The sequence below is a fragment of the Dermacentor albipictus genome, chromosome 2 (assembly GCF_038994185.2).
Source record: "Dermacentor albipictus isolate Rhodes 1998 colony chromosome 2, USDA_Dalb.pri_finalv2, whole genome shotgun sequence".
Classification (NCBI taxonomy): Eukaryota; Metazoa; Arthropoda; class Arachnida; order Ixodida; family Ixodidae; genus Dermacentor; species Dermacentor albipictus.
In genome coordinates this window covers 142,177,898-142,200,612 of record NC_091822.1, presented here as the reverse complement: position 1 = coordinate 142,200,612, position 22,715 = coordinate 142,177,898, and the positions used below count along the sequence as shown (strand labels likewise).

Genomic DNA, 22,715 nt, shown 5'->3' with positions numbered 1-22,715 from the left:
AACAAATCGTGGAAGAAGACACGAGGGTAACACTCGAATCCCGGTCACTTTTGGACTTGGTGTTTCTCTCGGGCAGAGTGGGTGACTATACTGTGTCTGTTAAAGACGGGATATCTGACCATAAAATGGTTTCTGTGCACATTCCGATCAGAACAAACACTCGTGGCCAACCCTTTGTACCTGTGCAATTTAAGGCTTATAGGCAGGCAGACGACACATCCATTCAAGATTTTCTAGAAATGTCATATAGTGAATTCGAACTTGCCTGCGATTGTGAACCAGTTGAAGATCTATGGCTACGTTTCAAGAATATCATAAAACATTGCGTTGACAGACTCATTCCAACTCGACAAAAGAAAATAAAACCCCGTAACCCTTGGATTAATCGACCTATTATACACATCAAGCGCAAGATAAAGAGGCTGCGCAGGAGAAAAGACAGCTCAGCTGAGGTATCGAAATTACGAAAGAGTTTAAAAACGGCTCTGATGGAATCAAAAGAGCAATTTTTTAATAAAAAACTATGTAGCTTCGTTAAAACGGCACCTCGGAAGTTTTGGCTTTACCTTAGTGGCAACAAAGAGGAAATAAATAGAATTCAAATTAGTGACAACATAGTAACAGAAAAAACAAAAATAGCAGATCATTTCAATAACTTTTTCCAGTCTGTTTTTTCTAAACCAAGCAATGACGACTTTGACGCGTACCCGCCTTCCTCCCTCTCATGTTCGATGGAAGACCTGGTCGTGACTCAGGCCGGCGTGTTTAATCAATTGTTGCTTTTGGATTCTAAAAAGGCTAGCGGGCCGGATGGGATTCCAACCCAGTTTTTAAAGCGATACGCTGAGTGGATATCATTTTTCTTGACAATAATCTTTACAAAGTCCCTACACACTAACTCGTTGCCACAAGATTGGCGGTGCGCAGTCGTAACACCTGTTTTTAAAAACGGCGACCGACTACTCGCAAATAATTATCGCCCAATTTCCCTGACAAGTATCAGCTGTAAACTATTAGAACATATCATAAGTAAACATATACTAACTTTCCTCGAGGATAACGCGTTCTTTTATCAGTATCAGCACGGATTCCGAAGAGGGCTATCTACCATAACACAGCTCATAGAAACGATACATGATTTTAGTTCAGCCATAGATGCCCAAGAACAAATAGATGTCATTTGCGTAGATTTTGCAAAAGCATTTGACAAGGTTCCACACAGTAAATTACTTTTCAAGTTATACAGAGCAGGAATTAGCGAAACCATTCTTAAGTGGATTAAAGCCTATTTGAACAATCGCAGGCAGGTTGTGCATGTGGATGATTGTTTTTCTTCTACACTAGAAGTACTTTCTGGCGTTCCTCAAGGATCGGTTTTAGCTCCATTACTGTTCCTAATTTATATTAATGATATTAACGAGGTTACCGAATCTCCCGTAGAATTGAAGCTTTTTGCAGACGACTGTTTAATTTATTCTCGAATAACACAAGCTACCGACCAAATTAGAATAAACCGTGTCCTTCATTCCTTGCATCTTTGGTGCGAAAAATGGGACATGGAAATTAATTACACAAAATCAACTTTTACGCATATAACTAATAAGAAGACTGTGCAGCTATTTTCTTATAATATTGGAAAAAATAATCTAAAAAATGTTGATACCTTCAAGTATTTAGGTGTTACAATTGCACATAATCTGCAATGGCATAAACATATTAATAATGTGTGCTCGACAGCTTCCCAAAAACTTTACTTTCTGCGGAAGAAATTGGAACATGCAACAAAAGATGTCAAGCTGATAGCTTACAAAACATTCATCCGCCCATCCTTGGAGTACGCTTGTGTTGTCTGGAGCCCGCACCAAAAAGTCCTAAAAGATAAACTGGAACGAATTCAAAGAATGGCCGCTCGTTTTATTTCGTCAAGATACAGAAGAAGGGATTCAGTGACGGAAATGCTGAACTCATGTGGGCTCGAGTCACTTGAAAATCGAAGGAAAAAATCAAGACTAAAGCTTTTATTTCAAATAATTCAAGGGCACTTTAAGATTAAATCAAATAGATATATTCAGCCTCCGGGAAAACGGAGCGCGAGAACAAACCACACACGATCCATCAAGCCTTACGAGTCACGTGTTGATGCTTTTCGTTTTTCTTTTTTTCCTGATGTGATCGAAATTTGGAATGGTTTGCCTGTTGAAGTTGTCGAGCAATCGGACGTGCACAAGTTCGAACGTTCTATCGACATCTTTTGTCAGGAGCACCCAACTTGATGATCATGATATATGAATTTTGTATGTTGTGCAAAATTGTACATTGTTGTACATTGTATTCCCTCCCTGTAACGACCCTCAAGCGAGGGTCAACAGTATCAATAAATAAATAAATAAATATCCAAAGCAAAATAGCAGTAAAAAGTCACCGACGGGCGGCAGCAAATCGATCCTATGCTGCGGCCCACGGCAAGAACGTCCCTCTTTTTCCGATGGTTCTCGGGCTTATAATCTCTTCAGTCCGTCTGGTTCACGTCATTTTCAGCCAGTCGTCGAGCCCGTACAGGTGTCGTCATTTCCATCCAATCTGCGAGCCCGTTCTGGTGTCGTCATTTCCATCCAATCGTAGGGCCCCTGCAAGTGGCGTCATTTTCGACCAATGGGGACACTCCATGGGCTATGATCTCCTGTGGCTGCCTTCGTCCGGTGTTTGGTAGGCGTTCAGCAGAAGCGGACTGGTCGTCATTGGACGAATTTCCAGTGCTGCAAAGCAGCTTTTCTCGGGACTATAGGGTCAACGACCTCGAACCGTGTCGGCCTCCAGTTGCACTTTAGGGAACGTCACACAGGGGGGAGACAAGAGCTCCACCCGCGGCACACGAGGGCATGATAGCCAACTTGTCTGGCGGTTCCGATAGCATGGTCGACGCTTACCTGCGCACCACAATCGGAATGCGACGGCGAGTAATTGCGTTCGAAGAACTTGACCGATGCTAGCTAATCGTCCGTATCTAACAACAGGCATCCCTATTATTGCAGCACAGGCAACGGCACGTGATTGTTCGCGATTAAAACAACAAAGCGCGTGGACCAACGCCGTAGATCTTCCCCGAAAACCGCAAGTTCGTTGTTAAAATACTCAGCCGCAACAGCAGAGGCACATAGCCCCCTGCGACCGTCCTCGCAACGATGCATAACCACGGTTTCCCAGATTACAAAAGGCCTCAACACGCAAAAGTTTATCGCACAACTGATTATGCTATGTATTTGTGGATATGTATACGAAAGTTATCTGTGCGCCGAATGTAAGTACCGTCGAACGGGCTTCTAAAACGTGTATACTTGCAGACAATGTAGTGGTGTCAAAGTTGCGCCGGTTATGACGAAATACTGCAAGAATGGATGTGTTGCGCTATAAACTGATGATGAATTAAAAAAGTCACGAAGGGCTTTCCAAAGGCTTTCCAAAGGTTTAGGCCGGAGTGATGAGGTCGTACTAAAAGCGCATTTATATAGCAGTTAACCATTGCAGAAAAGTCCGGGTCTTCGCTATAGCTTCGATTAAAGTGAGATTCATTAACTTACAAGGGCGAACCTAATTATACGCGGAGTTTATACAGTTAGAAAGTCTGCGCGCTGTAAATCAATCGAGAGCGGTGTTGTTTCGCTCGGCTGACTGTCGAAACCGTGGTTCCCAATTTTATTCCGCTGGGAAGGGGGAGTCTTTCGAAGATTCCAACCCCGCGGTGTAATAGAAAAATGAAAGAAGAAATAAAAGGAACTATAAAAGAAATAAGCGGATGACAGCGGACCAGAACACCTTGGCAGCAAGGCTAGCTACTGCCCTGGGGCTCACTGGAAATCGATGGAACGAAGCACCCTTGATGGGCATCGCACAAACGACTTGCTGACTCAGCGCTGTGGGCGCGCACTTTCTGCAGCCTTAATTAAGTGACCACATGTTCCGGCTGGGAAGCCTCTGACCGAACCAAAAAAAAAAATTGATATAACGAGCCTGTGTTGACTGACTATAGCTCGTTCGCTTTGTTGGTTGACTTACTGATTCCTGGGTTGCAGAAATCTTAAGCAGGGGCTTACTCTACTCGCTGTTCCGGCCGAGAGCGCTTGTTAGTAAATAAATTAGTGAATGACATGGGGAGAAAGAAAGCCCCGGATGTGCTTAATTGTGGCGAGTGAACGTGTAAGAATGGCATGATAAATACGTTTGTGTATGTACGGGGTGCTTTTCTTTCTTTAATTGTTAGCAAAACTTTTAAGTACGCCCTATGGAACTTAAGATGGTTCTTATTCCTGAGCTAAATTGCTCTTGGAGGCAGATGTATCTTTCTCGAAAAATAAAAACGGAAATCTGACTAATTAACAAGACTTGGCTTATTCCCTTTTAGGCTAAAAATACTTACGGTACATATAGCAATTTGCGAATAGTAGCCGGTGACTTGGAAAATAACATTAATTTGGGACGAGTTCTGAGGATGGCACCAATTTCGGAGATGTTCGTTCCCAAGGAAGGAAGGAAGGAAAAAGTGGAGAAGGAAGGCAGGGAGGTTAACCAGTTTAGCTTAACCGGTTTGCTACCCTACACATGGGAGCGAGATGGGGGGGGGAATGAAAGTTTGCGATAAAATGCCTGGGTGTTCCGGTATTTTTTACAAGATTTTTCCAGCAGAGAGAGATATAACACGCAATAAAATATGTATTAGCACTGCACTGATTGCGCATGCAAGCAATTAGTTGTTTATTTATTTTTTTGCTTTTCAGAATTGCGCAATTTGTATCCTTAAATCAAAACAAATTACCGGGTTAACTGGCACTATGTTAAACGTATAGAAAGAAATAAAGATAGAAAGAAACCCATGATCCTTTCCAACTTCCTTCTCATCAAATTCTTCACTTGCTTCACGATTTTTCATGTTTCATGCTTCTCACTTACTCGAGTCTGCGTCACAATATTTGAAGACACTTCAGCTCGTGAGCAGATGACGTATGTCTTATGCGCGGGTCCTAAGCTAGCGCAAGGTAAACCTCGCGGCTCTATTCCTTTCTCTCTATCGTTTCTTTTCATTCTTACGTTCTTTCTTTCTTTTTTCTACGTAAGCGTGACGTTTGCACGGCGCATATAGCCCTTCTCGTCTTACATATACTTTTCAGGCAGAACACTTGGCATATCGAAACGGATCTCTCTCTATTCTGATACCCCATTCCTTTTTATATTTATTTATTACACTTTACTGCAATACAAACCGAATATCACCTAGCACCATCAGAAGTTTATTTCTTGTTTCGCTTCGCAGTATATTGCCATGCCAAAGGATACGCGGCGAGATTTCACGGACAGCCCTTTCCGAAGAAATTTCGGGTATTCAGGAAAGAACATCCATCATTTCCCCGTGTATGAAGTATGCATGAACTGCGGGTCACGTTGTCGCCTTGTGTTTCGTGAGAAAATATGTAAAGCGTGCATTACGCGCCCCGGCCGTATGCGGTGCATAAATCATACGCAACGGCTTCCAAGATGGTATACCTTTGACGCGCGATATTCTTTTCCGCTGTCTATACTGGAAATACTAAGATGACCGGGGGAGGCAGGGGGAGAGTGGGGGGGAGGGGGGAGGGTAAGCGGTGTCGCGAATGTCAGCTCAGGTTAAAGTCGCCACGCCCAGCCGGTCGGCTGGCGTCCGAGGCAGGTGTCTTTTTTGCTCTCTTTGCTGTCCATCACGCATGAATAAACTCCGTTTTCGGACGTGTCGTGTTATACTGTGGTTGTCGATAAATAATTCCCCGCGAATGGCGAGTCCAGGCGTTGCGGCGTGCGCGTCCACCAGACAGTGTTGTGCCTTACACGGCGTGAAGTCGTTGGATTACGAAATGCTGGAACTATTTAATCCCTGTCCAGATATAGCCTACATAGCGTTGAAGTCTCAGTATCTTATCACCATCAACAATCTAATCAAACCTCTTAAAGGTATAAGTGCCGAATTTTATTGGGTCTTTATGGACTTCTCCTAGAGGTGCTCGTGAAAATGAACTTGGTCGAACGAGCAGAGCCATTTGAATACCAACAGAACACCGAATTGGAATTTTTTCTAAAGGCATGTGTAACTTCTGACTTTGACGATATCATTTTCAGGCAGTTAATAAGTAAGGGCTCCACTGTTGTTTCCCGGCATGGCCGAAGACAGCAGCTATTTCGCATTCTGAGAAAAAAAAAAAAAGATGAGGGACACTTTTTGGTGACGCGTACCGAAAATTTGCACAGTGTATTGGTCACTTGTGTGGTCTCAAAACAGTTACAGAATAGTCGCTTTCTCCCAATTTCAAGGCGAGAGCCTTAAGTGGCTCATTCCCTCGATGGTCTTGAAAACGCAGCGTGCGGTACAGAAAGTCACGTGAGCTGGCCTCGCCCAGATACGCGCTCCTGCCACTTCTCTCGCGTTCGTCATCGTGTTCTACCGCAGCTGGCTCCGATGCTGCTCACCATACCAAAAAAAAGGCCAAAGTTAATTAAGATAGAGTTAATTCAGGCGCTTCAACCCACGACCTACGGTGAGAGTCGAACCTTCGAGCTTATGTGGAAGTCGAATCCACGACCTTTACCCCCGTATGCAGAAATGCAACTTAAGTCGAAGCACATGCTTGACTTGATTTAGATGACGCCTGGCGTTAATGTGCCCAAAGACGCTCACTGCGTTTCCTTCGGCGCGTTCCCGATAGGCGTCACTCGGATCAAGTCAAGCATGTGCTTCGACTTAAGTTGCATCTCTGCATACGGGGGTTAGTGTTAAGGCTAAGTTAAGTAAGGCACAGGTAATTAATACAGATTTAATCAAGGCAATCGAACTCAGGACCTCTGGTGCGAGTGGGCACCCTCGACCTTTGATCGGCTTCTGGATTTAATTAGGGCGAAGTTAATTAATGCGCAGTTAATTAAGGTAGCGTCAATTAGGGCGCTCGAACTCACCAATCTTGGTGGGAGAAAACGAGTAATAAGAAGTAACAGCGCATTCGAATGAGAATGTCAAGTAATGCAATGAATATCTCCAGAGAGCGCAGGCTTTCACTTTCACCCTCTTTGGCGTATGCTAAGGTGACTGCCAATATTTTATGCTTGTTTTGTTTGTTGTTTTTCTCGGTACCCTCGGCAAAATATGCGTGGCACGGTGTTTATATTTATCCGAAGTACGAAGCAATGTTCTGAGTGAAGAGCGATATATGTTTATTCTGCGTATGTAATTCACTACAGCGTTTGCAGAAAGTTACTCATTGAAGTGTTCCAGGGCGTCGTACTGCCGCTAATCGAAATGTTTCCCAGACTCCTAAAACAACAGCACGAGAGGCGGTTGAAATCCGGCGAAAATGGACGGAATTTTAAATGCAATGCGTCGCGAAACTTTTTTCTGCTTTAAACGCAAGTGTTGCACATAATTACTAAACCGCCATTTTGCCATGTGTTGTCGTGCATCACACAAGATTCGTAGGTTGTTTCCCCGGTGCCCTCGGTGAGCTAAACAAGGCATCTTGTTTATATCTAGGGAAAATTAGGGGCATTAGGACCAATGTGTAGTCAGTATTCCAAATGGGTGGGTTAAATGCGCATTTTCCACTAGAATGCGTATGCAAGTGGTCCATAGCGTTGTTAGTCCGTTTTCCGAGCGGTGTAAAACTTAGACGGCTGCGCTGGCATAATTACAACTATTACTGAGTTCAAATTTTGAGAACATGAGGGGAACAATACGCCAGGTTCATGTGCGATTATACATGCGTGTTGATCAAATACAGTGTTAAAAAAATTTTAAACAAGTGCCCTAAAGTATCACGCTGCTGTTATTAGCAAAAAGGTTTCATAATGTCCCAAGGGAACTCCTTGGGACATTATGAAACCTAGCTAATAACAGCAGTGTTTCAGTTATATGATACTTTGAAGGAATACAGAGCATTTTAAGTGCAATGTGTCGCGTTCTTTTTAACGTTTCTCGCTTATTTATAAGCGTTACGCATAATTATTGCGCCCTCATCTTCTTTCTTTTTATTTTTCATGCGTAATATATTGGTTTGACGTGTAGGTGAAGTTCCAAATAGATGGGTAATTGGGGCTTTTGCAATAAATTACGTATGCAAGCACTCTAGAGTGTAATGAGCTTGTTTAACGAGTTGCGAAGAAGTGAGCCCGCTGCCCTGGCAGAGCTATAAAAGCCACGAAGACCAAATTTAGCGAAAATTGGTGGTACGCAATGGAAGCTTTCTGTGCGAAGTTAGCTGGGGTTGGATCAGACACAGCCTTTGTAAACGAAGTTCTTATTCAAGCGTTAGAGCGCGTGATATGGCTGCTATCAGCTATGCTTCCCAGTGTCCCGGCATAGCTGTAATTTACAACAGGTTTATATATTGTGAAGAGGGGAGAGGGAGGGGCATGGTAATTACAATGTGCGACAGAATTTTTACGTTCCTGGTCTAGTTAGAGGCTTTGCAAATAATGACTGAGCCATCGTTTTTCTTTCCAAATATTCAGGCGTCATAACACGTTCCGACTTGGTTTCAGCGATGTCCTTGGTGAACTAAACAAGACATTTTGCTTATGTTTGCTGAAAATAATGGGTGCATTATGGACAATATGTAAATAAACTTCAAGTATAGGGGACTAATTATGATACTTGCAGTAAATTACGGACGCAAGCGATCCGGAGCTTTATGAACGTGTTTAGCGAACAAATAATCTATCCCGTTGCCCTGGGAGAACTATGAACCCAACCGATATAAAATCTAGCAGAAAGCGAGTGGGTGGAGGGGGGGGCGGGGTGGAGGGCCCCGTGATAAATGTTATGGTGAAATAACATGTGTGCTGATCAATAACTGGCTTTTAAAAATTTACGACAATAAGTGCTCCAAAGCATTACACGCGGGCAAGCTTTGAAGCGGAACAGTCATATATATTCGGGCAACTTTTTAAACTATGCGATATAATTACAAGAAACTGAGACATTTATTGCAACCTTTCGGTAGAAAAAGCTTTGCTGGAAATCGGGTTTTAATTGTCGAAGGTCGCTCACATCCGCTGTCTCTTATTCTCGCTAATATCGCAAGTAATTTAATAATAATTTATAGTAATAATAATTTTATTTCTGCCTCAAAAAGTACAGACAGGGGGAGCTGCAGAAAAAGCTGTCATAAACAGCTTGACTCGGCCGCAGCCCCGAAATACAAAGCAGCAGTGACAGGCAATCTCATCGCAGACATGATGGCTTCATGGTAAATAAAAAAATAAAGAAAGAACATAACAATATAGCAAGAACATAAGAAGACTAAACAAAATCTTATCTGCACTTACATGTGCACAAACCAAGTTACTTCGTCACAAGCGGGATTACACTTAATATAATCGTCAAATAAAATTAATCAAATAACAGCACAAATGACGAAGAATAATGGACACAATAGATATAGAACGAAGAAAACATCCTATTGTCACATATAAGAGGGAAGATAAAATAACATGGTAGACGAAGAAAGGTTTCAAGAAGACGACGAGGATGGCGTTAAGAATGACGTGGAGTAACCGAAGACGAAAGAAGATAAAGAAGAAGTTCTCAGTGAGGTGACAAGAGATGATTGGTGTAGAAGTATCCGGTGAGATGGAAAGCGATGATTGGTGGAGAAGAGAAGAAGACGAAGAGAAGGATTACGTGGACGCTCGTTTCAGCACGCAATTCTTGGCCAATCCCCCAGTGTGGGTATGAGCCATAATATGAGGCTATCATCATCATCATCATCGTGGACTAACAAGAAGGCTATAAAAGGGCGAGGAAGTGTGAGACACAGGGGGGGGGGGTGAAGAAAGCAGCGGAGACTCGGCGGGTCAGGGACGGTTCGACCGGAAGAGAGCGACGCCGGCTAGTGCTCCGGTGAGCTCGCGTTCTACGGCTTTGCACCGCAGACTTCCTGCCGTTCCTGAGCCCGGGCTCAGGAACGGCCGTTCCGGGGAGTCCACGGAGGAGGCTACCACCTGCTACGGCCAGGGGTGTCTCTACCGCTGTTGCCACCCTTCCGGGTGGTGCCCCAACGCTAACATCATCGGCCACACCTCTACGGGCGCTTGGACCGGGAGCGTGTACGACGCAACCAACGACGCCTCCAGCGATGCCAGCCCTCGAACGTCGAACGCCACTCCGACGCCGGCTACGGGACCCACACCACACCACATCCGCACCGAACCAGACGTGAGCACGAACGCCAACCACTCTCAATAGAACGCTAGTGGCACTGTTACCGGTTCGTGTGTACTGATAGTTTTTGTATCTTGTGTGTTAGTTTGGTTAAGTTTGTGTGCTGCTGTTCGTGTCGCGTGGGTTGTATTAAATGTGCATCTGTGTGGGTACACCTGTCGCCTAGTCCATTCTTTCGGCCAGAGTGTTCTCCGGAGGAGATCCGTGACACCTATATTAAGCATTAACTATACCTAATGATTACTCAGTGGCACATTCCTTTGCATATGAATTGCATATGGCACGTATATCTCGTTGGGTACAGGTAAACAAGTTGATGTTAGCAGATTCGTACGCGTTGAGTAGGGAAGGAAGTGTGTGTTGAAGGCGCTCTTTCCCGATATTGATGCGTGCTGTTGGCGCCAACCAGTTTTCGGGGTGTCTGAAAGGGCAACTCTTTTTATTTATTTTTTTTTGTAAGTTTGCTAGAGGCCGAATGTTACTTATATTATTTCTTGTTTCTATTTTAAAACCAACGCTGAGCCGATACTGATACAAATTAAAGATTTTGATTATACCAGTTTCAAGAAAAAAAGCGTTTGGTGGTTGTTCCGTAATTCGTCCGTAATCGCAAGGTAGATTCGCCTGCGTGGCTCGGGCGATTACGGTGCAAACTGCACCACGCGCACCGCTGTTCGCGCCGACAGCACTTGCGGTTTCGGCGATCTGTGCGACAAGACTCACCGTAAACAGCAATATTTTAGCTTCATCTTTATTTTTCATTTTCTTCCTTTCAAATGTAAGAAACCAGACCAGAAGCGAAATTATCTCACTAGAAGCGGAATGGCGTAATGACTGGACGGCGCGCACTATATCCTCACTTATGCTTGGGCCACGCGCTCCGCTGTTCCAAGTTTCATTCGACGCTGATAGTACAGTACATGCACGCTCTGAACCACACCCCGTAGCGAAGTGCATGACTACAACAGCAGCAGCACGAGAGTCGAAGAGGCAATGAAAGCTTCGCTTTAAAACCGAAAGGGAAAAAAAGTGTTCAGCAACTAGTTTCCAATGCTTTTATTCACAACACAAACACAAAATTTTCGCGACACAGTACAGCAAACATTCCCCTCTAATTTCGCTCAAGATGAATTTCAAGAGGATGATTCAAACAGAACACAGTTTCCGGTAACGCATTTTACGTATCCTGGCGGCGTCTTCTCAACACCCTTACAGTTCTGCTTTTCGATTTCGTAATGTGGGCTGCACCTGGCTTTAGTGCAATACCAGGACAACCCATGGCACCGGGGGGGCAAGCCCCGCCCTAGCACCGCTTCACAAAAATATGTTTAATATCGTAAGACCCAGAAGGGCCATATCAGATATTAAGCTGATAAGAACAGATTGAAAAGGAAATTTATTCACCCGTAGGCACACTTACAACAGTGGTAGGAACGAAAAGTACAGTATGAGGTACATCACATGTAATACATCATACTTGATGTAAACAAAAAAGATTAACAAATGAAATAATAAATGGTGTCGTCTTGATACTGGCTTTGCCACACACAACAACAACAACAACAAAACTCATTACCACATCCACGTAAAAGCATTATTGTCGGCCTCGAATTTATGAAAGGTACTCGGGGCACATACTGACACAGCCTGAACTCGGGCAACCGAATTGAGCATTATTCTGGCTGTAGAGAGACTCTGCCTCGGGAGACGGTTATGTACCGCGTAGACCAGCGGCGAAGAAACTCGACTTCACCGAGCTTGAACAACTGTTCTTCAAGATGACCCCATATTAACACCCGTAGTTTCCGCAATCTGGGGTACATTGCTCTATTTGTCTGCCGAGATCGTTCTGCGATGTTACGGAAGCACCACAAAATGTAGCTAGCACTGTAGTAGACGAGACTCGCAAACCGATCTCGGCGCTGTGGTGGCCGCACGATGGATATTCCGAACATTCTTGCAACTAGCTTCCAGAAGGTGCGTGCCACAACGCAGTCCTTTACTACATGCGCGTTGGTCTCTGTTTGTGCGCAATATATGCATTTATCATTCGCTACCATATGCCAGCGTTTAAGCCTGTCTTTTGTAGGTAGAATGCCCCACTGATATTGCCAATGAAAGTCCTTCACCTGAGAGGGCAAATCAGGTGAAAGCACAGCTGTCCATGTTTGTGTAGTAGCTGTCCGTGGAGGTACAGCCGTCTCACACAGCATTTCACAAAGCCTGGAAACTGGTGTCGCACGCCACTTTGTGATTCTGAGTTGTACAAGCTGGCTTTGCAAGCGCGCAGCCGCCACGTACTGCGGTGCCGGCGTTACCGCCGTCGGAAGCAAGTTGCCTGTACTCTGCGGCATAAGCGTTCGACGGTAATGGCCCAGCCAATAAAGGAGCAGTGGCCTACCAGGGTACTCATCATCATCAAGTAGATCACATGTACACTTAGTGCACAACAGCCTACCGAATGTAACTATGCACGGCAAGCTCCATCCTCCACTGGATTTTGGCAGACGCAAAAATTGCTGCGCTACGTATTGCGACTTGTTTAGCCAGAACCATGAGAAAATAAGTGAGTTTACTACTCGAACTGTTGGTGACGGCGGGAGAGCTACCCTTGCAGCAAACCACAGTTTACTGCACAATACGTTCTTAATGAAGAAAGCCCTTTCTGCCAGCGGCAGTGGCGACGCAGTCACTGCTTCTGACTGTTCTTTAATGGAGCTGACAATTTCTCGCCACGTGTGAGGTGAAACACCACTTGTACAAAATTTGATACCTAATATTTGCATATGCTCGGTCTGTTTAATGTCCCCAGGTAGCGTTATTTCGCCGCGACCTAAATTTAATGCTTCACATTTTCTCATATTTATTTTGCCCCCTGACAGTGAAGCATATTGATTATAAATACGAAATACCTCTACTAGACTGTCCCCATCCCGTAAAAACAAAGTGATGTCATCCGCATACGCCGATACTTTTATGCACCCGGATCCCGGCATAGGAAGACCTCTTATGAGCGGGCTCTCGTTAAACCGCCTCAACAACGGGTCAATCGCAAGCACAAACAATATGGGTGACAAAGGACAACCCTGCCGCACTCCCCTTGTCACATCAAATCTAGGTGTTAAAATGCCGTTAAGCAGTAGCTCAGCTGTTGTTCGCGAATACAACATCCGCAGGATGTCTACAAACTCGTCAGGGAAGTTATAGCATCGTAAAACCTCAAATAAGTACTGGTGTTCTAAGCGGTCGAACGCTTTGGCTTGGTCCAAGCTTACTAATACTCCTGAAGCTTCACGCGCTGTTGTGTATTCTATGATATCACGTGTTAAGTTGAGAGATGAAAATATACTCCGACCCGGCACGGAACATGTTTGATGTACACTGACTATTTTCGGCAATAACATTTTCATGCGATTTACAAGAAGGGTTGTCAATATTTTATAGTCTGTGTTGAGCAGCGTTATAGGCCTCCAGGATGAGGGTTCTGCAAGGTTGGAGTCTGGCTTTGGCAAGAGCATTACGCGACCCCGATTAAACGATTTAGGAATACCTTCCCGTGCAAGAATGCCGTTAAGGAGCGACACTAAGGCAGTGCCTACTTCCTCCCAGCAAGATCGGTAAAATTCGACTGGTAAGCCATCTGGACCGGGTGTTGATCCGCTGTTCATAGATCGTATAACATCAAAAACTTCTTGCAGATTTGTTGGAGACAATAAATTCTGGCCTTCTGTATCTTCTACTTGAGGTAGGTTAGCGCAAAAGTCTGAAATTTCTTCACTCAAGAGCTCTGCATCATAAATCTTTTCCGATGAAAATGCGTCTGAGAACCAGTTCCAAAAAATTCTTTCGATATCTCGCCTCGCACCACTCTCTGTGCCATCTTCTATTATAACTCTTTCAATGAAAGAGCTGCCATTCTGCCTTCTGCTGGACGCACTAGCCAGCCGCAGTACCTCAGGGTCGGAAATTGGTCTGTTGGTCATCCACGCCTTTGCAGAGGTGCGAGAGTACCAGCTCAGAAGTCTATGGTAGCGTTCACGCTGAAGATCTAGGTATTCGCGGATTAACTGTGTTTGGGAGTTACCGTCTCGTACTATTCTTATCCTTCTCAGGCACTCACAAAGCTGCTCGGTCTCTTTTCTTTTCCGTTTCCTGCTAGCTGCTATGCATACTGACCTCCACCTTTCCTTTAAAGTATCCCACGCTTCGATATTGCATTCACAATCGCAAACTGCTGTAGCTACTGACGCTTTTAATTCGGTTAGAGTCGCCTGGTCACGCAAAGAAGCAATGTCTAGTCTCCACATGTCAGTGCGTTCACCTGGCCTTCCCTCGAGGTTCAATATGACAGCGAAAGGGCGATGATCTGAAATGTGCCCAGCGTCCGCGGGGAGATCGAGGATGCTGCACTGGACAATTTGCGTTGTTAATTCAGGGGGGAAATACATTCGATCTAGACGACATTGCGATTGCCTTTGCTGCCATGTGGCGCCAAAACTTCCGCCATGCATATGGACCCAGGCATCCGATAAATTGTATTCTTTCACTATACGAGATAATTCAGTTGCGTGCGCGTTGGAAGCGTATTGTCGTGGCCCTCGTGAGTCGCGCATGGGGTCGAGCACACAGTTGAAATCGCCAACGATAAAGAATGGGTGGTTGTCTAACAAAAAGGGGGAGAGTCTCGCAAAGAAGTCATTGCGGTCTGACCATACGGCGGGTCCATAGACATTCAATGCCCGAACTTTCCTCTCACCCCAGAAAAAATCAAAAGCTATCACACGACCTTCCAAGTCAAAAAGGCGGTGACTTCCATGTAGAAGCACCCTACGAAAAACCACCACTCCTACACCGCGACATCTCCCGGGGCTATATGAAAAATAAGCTTTAACAGAAAATTCATCGCAAAATCTTTTAACGTCCTGCTTGTTTCTCAAGTTACACTCCTGAAGAAACAGGAGGTCGACTTTTTTCTCGCGAGCAAAATGAATTACTTCCCTCTGCTTATTTATGCTACGAAATCCTTGTGCGTTAAGTGTCATTATGTGCAAATACATGTTGAGTTAGTTGCGTACCGAAATAGACTAAGACAAATGGCTTACCACAACTAGTTGCGAACTGAATCGGCGTCGTACATCAGTGCAACAGCCAGAACACAGCAAAGTCAGCAATGACTTAGGAGTATCACAGCAGCGAAAGCGAAACGGGCACTGTTCACGTTCATCACACAAGTGAGTCGGAAGCAAGCTGATTACTAAAATACCGAGGTTGCAGACGCTCGCACAGGGACGGAAACGCGATGTCTGCGCCAAACATCGTTCCGTCAACGCTGCCTGAGCTTCGTAGCGGGGAGTAAAGGAAAAGCAGCCCTTACGGGCAGCAGGTGCAGTGTAAGGCGCCATTGTTAGTACGTCTCCGGATCGGAGACAACGTCCATGGTAGTGGTGTCTCGTGGCATTTTCTTGCATTTCTTGGAGGGTGTCGCCATTGGTTCTGATGACGTAGAGCTCTCTGAAGAGAGCATTCTCTTGGCGTCTTCAGACACTATTTGCGAGCGCGTGCGTCTCTCATTCACCGCTGTACTAGCACCACTCGCAAGCGCGGTCGTTGTCTTGGCAACCGGCGTGAACCTCGACGGACCGGCCGAGACTTCGGGGAGGCCGCGATGGCGTCCAGCCGCGTTCCCGCTAGCGTTCGGTGTTGGAGCACATGCAAGGAGCCGTTCCCGCTGTGATAGCGTAGACTGGGCGTCTAACGTAGGCTCTTCATCGTCTTCCGTGGCAGACGACGCCATTGTGGCAGGTGGCGTCTCGTTGCTCTCTTCGTCAGTGGAGGGAGAAGACGCAGCGTCGCTGGCATCGGGGGACGCTGGCGTCGACGCCTCTGGGGCACTTTCTTTTTCTGGTTGATCTGTGGCTTGCGTCTGTGCTGCCTCTTCAGAGGTATTCTCGCCCGGTCCTGGCTGGGCGGGCGTCACTGGTGTCACTGCAGCAGCATACGAACGTGGCAACACACAGTCAACAGTGGCGTGCTCGCCATTACAACGTCTGCATGGCGCGTTGCACGTTGCAGTCGCATGGCCGAAAATGGCACATCGGGCGCATCGAGCTGATGTGCAGGTGGCCCCAAAATGACCTTCTGCTCCGCACTTGGAGCACACTCTCTTCATTCCTTTGTATTCCAGCATTACCCGAAAGCCAGTCACCATGATGAAATTCGGTGGAGGTTTTACCATCTCAAGCTTGACCAGTCGGCTGCCATTGCTGATGTCCGTCCTGTCTTTGAAAACGACGTCGGAAATGCCGCGGCACTTCCCATATGGTGCAAGTGCAGCGATCAGGGCGTCGTCACTGACACAGGGTGGAAGACGGTAGACCGTCACATAAACCACTGGAGTGCCCATGCGTTCCAGCGGTACGACTTTGTTGGCGAGCAGCAGGGAACCTTTTGCCGCCATCTTGGCTGCCTGGGCCGCGGAGCGGACAGCTGCCAAGAACTTGTTGCCGCCGTGATGTTGCAGATACTGCAACCCTCCGGCACCTACGACTTCTTCGATGGAGTCGATGATGGCGTCAACCGGCGTCGAAACCGGTACATTGAAGAGAAAGCACTGGGCTTTCGTTGGGCGTTGGGCAGGCGCTGGCCTGTCCATGGCTGATTCACCTAAGCAACCACGACGCAATGCGTGGTGCCCAGGCTGATGATACACACGTGAAAAAGCACCTGATACTACACTTTGATCTTAGCCGATAGGCCGAGAAGCGATAACCAAAATTTGCGTCGATGTAACCAACTTCACATTAGCCTACAACATGGAGCCAGTGAAATGCAAAAGAGAACTACATTTTTCAATTTACTAGCCAAATTTGACAATAAATGTTATGTTTGCTATATGTATAATATGTACGCAATATAACCTTTAAAATTAAAACGCAGCAGATTTGACTAATAAGGCTTCCAATTTCAAATAACTATGTATGTGCCATCACTTCGCATGCGTTTGACTGTGAGTGGTGTTTAGGTTTGTGGCGCCATCCCGTGGCTAAAACGATAACTTAGGTGCCTCGTTATGGTCACGTGGCTTTGTTTTCATAGCGCCAACATGGCGGGAATACCGGAATCCCATGGGCCAGGGCAAAAAAAAAACCTCGGCGCCACGGGTTCACGGCTTGCAGTGTAAGTTGTGACTTAAAAAGTTTCGTGCTACTAGTGATATAAATCTGTAAACGACCATTTTGTAGAATTACTTGTAGTTCCAGACGCCGCAGACCATGTGTCAGGTTTAGCCAGATGTATGTTAGCAATTCGCTGCCCGGAACGTAACATTCGCTGTTCACCTGTCTGATCGTAAGTCGCCGGCAGATTTGGGCATATCCTGCTGAAACGATGTCCATCAGCAACGAAACGCCTAAAAACGGCAAAGAATCAGGCACGCCAGAAAGGCGAGTCGTCGCTGGGAAATCGGGTGAGCCAGATGACGATACCGCGCCACCCGTCAGCTCCACATTATTCAACGATGTTCGTGTGAATCCAGAGCCCCTGGTCATGAGAAAGATCATGCGAGAAGGCCTTGATCTAGACTACATAATACTCTTCGGAAAAACTACGGCAGACTATGTTTTTCGAAGGCTGGAGTCCGAAGTCGAATACTTCACGGGAGACCTGCTCAAGATCAGAGTCTATGGCAAGTGGCGAACGATACCCCGAAAACAAGTGAGTGAAATAAATGCATCACACTTTAGTATATCGATAACGTACAGACAGGCAGTTCTTTTTTAATATTTATAATATTTTCCAGATATTGGTGCCATGTTGGCTTTTGCCGTCTCTTTTTAGGTATCCTACGGTGATAAAGGGATGTCCTACGCGTTTTCTGGCACCCGGCTGCCTGCCAAACCATGGACTCCTCTTCTTCGGCATTTGAGGGATCTTGTTGCCAATCAAACTGGCCACCGTTACAATTTCGTTCTCGTCAACAGGTGGGGAGGACTACGCTGACATATCTAGAATTTGGCTTGTCTGAGCACTGTGGTGATATATACATACGTTTCCATTATTCGGTAGAACTAGAACGTCTCAAAGGCAAGCTAAATTCGTGTGTGAACCTAGTTTTATGTTTGTGCTATATATAACGAAGAAATGCTAACTAAGTATACAACAGAGTGCCGTACGTGTATTCGTCCTCGTTGTCGCCTTGTGTACACTGTTTGTACTAAACATTATGTAAAAAAGGCAGACTACTAACAGATTATTTATATAAGTGCAACTTGCACATAACTATGTAACACCAACTGAAAGTTTAATGGTACAATGTAGTGCAAGGATGCAACCACGAATAGAGGCACATTGACACACATCACAGATGCTTGTGACTTTTGTCTGTGTATCTTTCTTTGTGGTTGTGCCCTTGGCGTTGCATTATGTCACTAAACAAGCACTAACTATCCCAACAATATGTCCTCCTGTAAGTGAATGTTGCCCTCACCAAGCACCACATCAAACCGATGTTGCCCTACAAAAGAGCTAGCGCTTAGCTAGTTAAAACTGACTGCATATGGCCGTGGCGGCCGCATTTCTTGTGAGGGTGAAATGCAAGAACGCTCGCGTAACATGTTTTGGGTGTACATTAAAGAAACCCAGATAGTCAAAAATAGTCCAGAATTCCTCACTGCGGTGTGCCGCAGAATCAAATCATGGTTTTGGCTCTTAAAACTGCAGGACTTAATTTTTCTTTAAATTGAAATTCTGATAATATCCACGACACCACAAAGAAGAGGTGCAAGCAGTGCTCTTCGTGGTGTGCGAGGCTGCACCCACTTGCTGCAAGGTTCAAGGATGCAATGCATTGTGCCGGCACTTTGGAATGCGCCACTGTATGTCAGAAAATTCAGGGCCAAGGTGCAGTGCACTATATATAGGTACAGAAAGTGCAAAGAAACTTGGCTGAATCGAATTGACCTAAGGCTGTTTTGTACAACCACCGGGCATGATTTCCCGATCTGTTGCCTTGTATACCTTGACATAGTGGGATACAACCACATCCTTTGTTCACAATGAGCAACTGGGGCAAGATGCACAGGCATCTCGCTTTGCGACTGTTCACTTTGCCTCCTATGTCAATGAGTAGGCGTGAGTGTTCAATCAATGAGTGTTCAATTGGTGCTCCCGCCTGCCTGAGCAGACGGCCGCTGACAATAGTGTGACGCTGGTGAATCACAAGACTGAAAGAGAATGTTTCGAAAGCAAGATGCGTAATCTTGCCCCTGGTCAAGATAATGGAGTAATCAACAATCGTTAAACAAGGGGTGTCTCTGCAATTAACCTTTGGGTGTCTCTGCAGTGAACATTTGGGCTAGAGTTCAGTTCCCTTTGCCAGTCCCTTCTTCAATGTGTAGGTTCCAAAGAGGTCGCTTGTTTGGCCATTGTTGATCACTTAATACCTCCATTTCCTGTGTATCTATTGGTCAATAATTTGTTTTTTCCTCATAGTTTGTCTTTATATATTACCAGTCAGTGTTTGTTTCACTCCTCTTTTGCTTACATTGTCTGTGTTTAGTGTATTGTATCCTCTTTTTGACTTTCTGTGCATCAAGCAGCGAGCTTAATTTCACAATATTGAGATTTCACACACCTGGTGACTGCAAAATATGTTGCAGCACTTGTGGTTGGCTGCGCCATATGTTAGGAAGAGATCACCAGAGAATTCACATTTAAAGTCTTTATAAAGGTGTCATATGGTATGTGCCATTGGTCGATCTGGAGCGGTATGGTTTCCTCTGCAGTTGCAAAATATGTAGTAGTTGACTCATCAACATTGAGAAGGTTCCCATGTACCACTGGTCATCTTGCAATGGCTCACTCCATGGCAGTACACTCTCTTTTACTCCGCTGTTAGGTATGGATTTAGCTAGAATTTCAACGGAGTATCACATCACTTTTGCCAATGCATTTGTTTGCTTTTTGCAGTTTACGTAAATATCGGCAACATTGTGACTTTGGCATAATGGCCATAATTCATGTTGGTGCAAGGCTCTGCTGGTGTTTATGAAATGTCATGTGAAACTGCACAAGTGCCAATGAAATTACACTGAGGAAGTTCTCAATAAAGCTATTGATTTGGCAGGATTAAATACTATTTCTGAAGGTAGTCATATATGACAACATTTGTTATGATTCAGATTTGTGTGGCTTCGTAAGATCACCCAGTAAAATGAATGAATAGTTTTTAGAGCTCAGCACTTAGGTGCCCGTTCCTGGGTGGCGCGTCGCCATACTTCCATGTAACCGCAGAAATGCGTTCATGCTACTGCTTGCGTGTTTGTTGTCATCTTCTACCACAGCTGGCTCACAATGCCAGCGTTCCCATACTTCACCTCCCTCTGCAAAGGTGCTGATGACACTGGCCCACTGCCAGTCGGTGTGGTGATTCCGGTCTCTAGTTCTTTGTCTCTTTCGCTAAATGAAAGCATGTATCGAGCTGCGTTCACATTTTGCATTATGGAGCATCGTAATCGTTCCAAATTTTTTTACTTGGGAGCTTTCTCTTCAGTATGCAGCCAGGTTCCATGTGTGAGGTGTAACAAACTATGTTTTCTTTTCTACGAATCTTTTGCAGGTACAAGGATGGCTCTGATCACATTGGTGAGCATAGAGATGATGAGAAAGACCTTGACCACGCTGTACCTATTGCATCATTGTCGTTTGGGCAACCTCGGGACTTTGTACTGAAGCATGGAGATGCAAGGCGCAAAGTGCGCTATGTGGATCCTGTCAAGATATGCCTGGAGCACGGAAGCCTGTTGCTCATGAACCCACCTACAAATCGGTACTGGTATCATTCGCTCCCACCTCGTAAGGCAGCGGTTGGACCTCGTGTGAACCTTACATTTCGTCGACTGCATACAACGAGTAGTTAGCAAGCATAGACAGAAAATGAGCTGGCTGATATTGCAACTTCGCTCTGACGGAGTTCGTATAATTCCCAAATTGGTGCCAACACTACTACAAATAAGGTGGTGCGTAAGAGGTGCACAGAATCGCCATAGCCTTGGCTACTGAATAAATGCTGTACTTCTCAGTAAATATTTATACAATGGTAGGTAGAGCGTTTCTAGAAGTTGTCACAGAGATGAGAGCATAAATTTATTCTGAACTGAAACGACCTCATGAGTGAATCAATTGCATAGCATGAAACAGCAGTGGCTGGTATTAAAACTGGTATAGGCTGCACTTTGGTGTTGTTTCCGAAGTGTTCAAACGTAAAATAGCTGTGCTTTTTATTTTGAACCATCGAGTTAAACAAGTAGGAGTGCTGACTCGGACATCAAGCAATGTTGCATGTTTCATTTCAGAAGTCCTGCATATAGCCTTCGCTCCATGTCACCCTCTCACTTGTTTGCATCCTTGTCTCCTTGGAATTTACGTGCTTGGTACTTGGTGTATGTGGGGTCTCAAACATGCTCTTGTGACAAACAAATGACAACACAGCAATGCAAACAACCAAAAGGGCAGTTATTGTGCCTATTATACACCAATGCCAGCTAGATGAATCACAGCGAATGGAACATGCTGATCGGTGCTGCTGAATCGAGGAAGTATGACTCATTGCGTCAGAGTATTGAGCAAATATGTTTGCCTCATCCTGCATGATAATGCCTAATCATTCATGTGTACAGTCACACAAACGATTGTGTTCGGCCATCCCAGTTCCCTGCTTTCGAAGACTTTCGCTAGCATTGAAACACTAGCACTATTTCTTGCACCACTGCACGACGACCGGCGGTGCACGTGCAACACAGGGAAGTTGGATTCCAGGAGATGCGAGAGATGCAGAGAAAGCAACAGCAGGGGGCATGAGAGGGTCAAGTGTCCCCACATGTACTACCACCACTGTGAACAGAAAATGATGCTGTAAATATGGCTTTAACTTTTCAGCCGTTGTCTGCTGTCACAAAACCAATATTTGGATATGAGCCAGGGCCATTACCACAGCTGGCAGATGATGTACGATGTCACTGCTTTCTTCTTTTAGTTTTTAAAGCAAAACTTTCTCTACCTACCTCCCCAGGGTTTAGCATTAGATAAAGTGTTAATTGCTGAGTTTCCCACATCAATGACTCAGTGAAAGGAGCTTTGATAGACATTATGGGGGCTCAATCTGCTGCAATAGCCAACGCTCTATGAGATAGTGAGCACTCTGCTAGCTAACATTGAAGATAGAAGTTTTACACCCAAAAAGAAGCCTGTGCGGTTGCGCCATCTTTCGTTTGTAAACTAACACAGAAGAGCAACAATGGCCCAGGAGCAGAAAGGCAACTGACTTTATTGCAAAGAACGACTTGTTCTTATACAGAGAATGCTATGACCTCACAGGGCCGTGTGCAATCTTTAATCGCACCATATAGTTGGATATCACAAGATGTCACACACAAAGCTTGCGCTACAACATTCCTTCCCACTCCAGTCCGCACTTCACTTCCTAAAG

General features: G+C 45.2%; 1 protein-coding gene and 1 pseudogene across 1 annotated transcript; one reads left to right on the top strand and one right to left on the bottom strand.

Moving 5' to 3' along the window:
- Window positions 1–11,463: 11,463 nt before the first annotated feature.
- Window positions 11,464–11,626, bottom strand: LOC139056502 (U2 spliceosomal RNA; annotated as a pseudogene).
- A 5,688-nt stretch (window positions 11,627–17,314) lies between these two features.
- LOC139055558 (DNA oxidative demethylase ALKBH2-like) lies at window positions 17,315–21,389 on the top strand. Its single transcript, XM_070533071.1, has 3 exons — window positions 17,315–17,944; window positions 18,068–18,210; window positions 20,847–21,389. The coding sequence occupies exons 1-3, from the start codon at window positions 17,618–17,620 to the stop codon at window positions 21,145–21,147; spliced, it is 771 nt and encodes a 256-aa protein (XP_070389172.1). The 5' UTR covers window positions 17,315–17,617; the 3' UTR covers window positions 21,148–21,389.
- The last annotated feature ends 1,326 nt before the right edge of the window (window positions 21,390–22,715 follow it).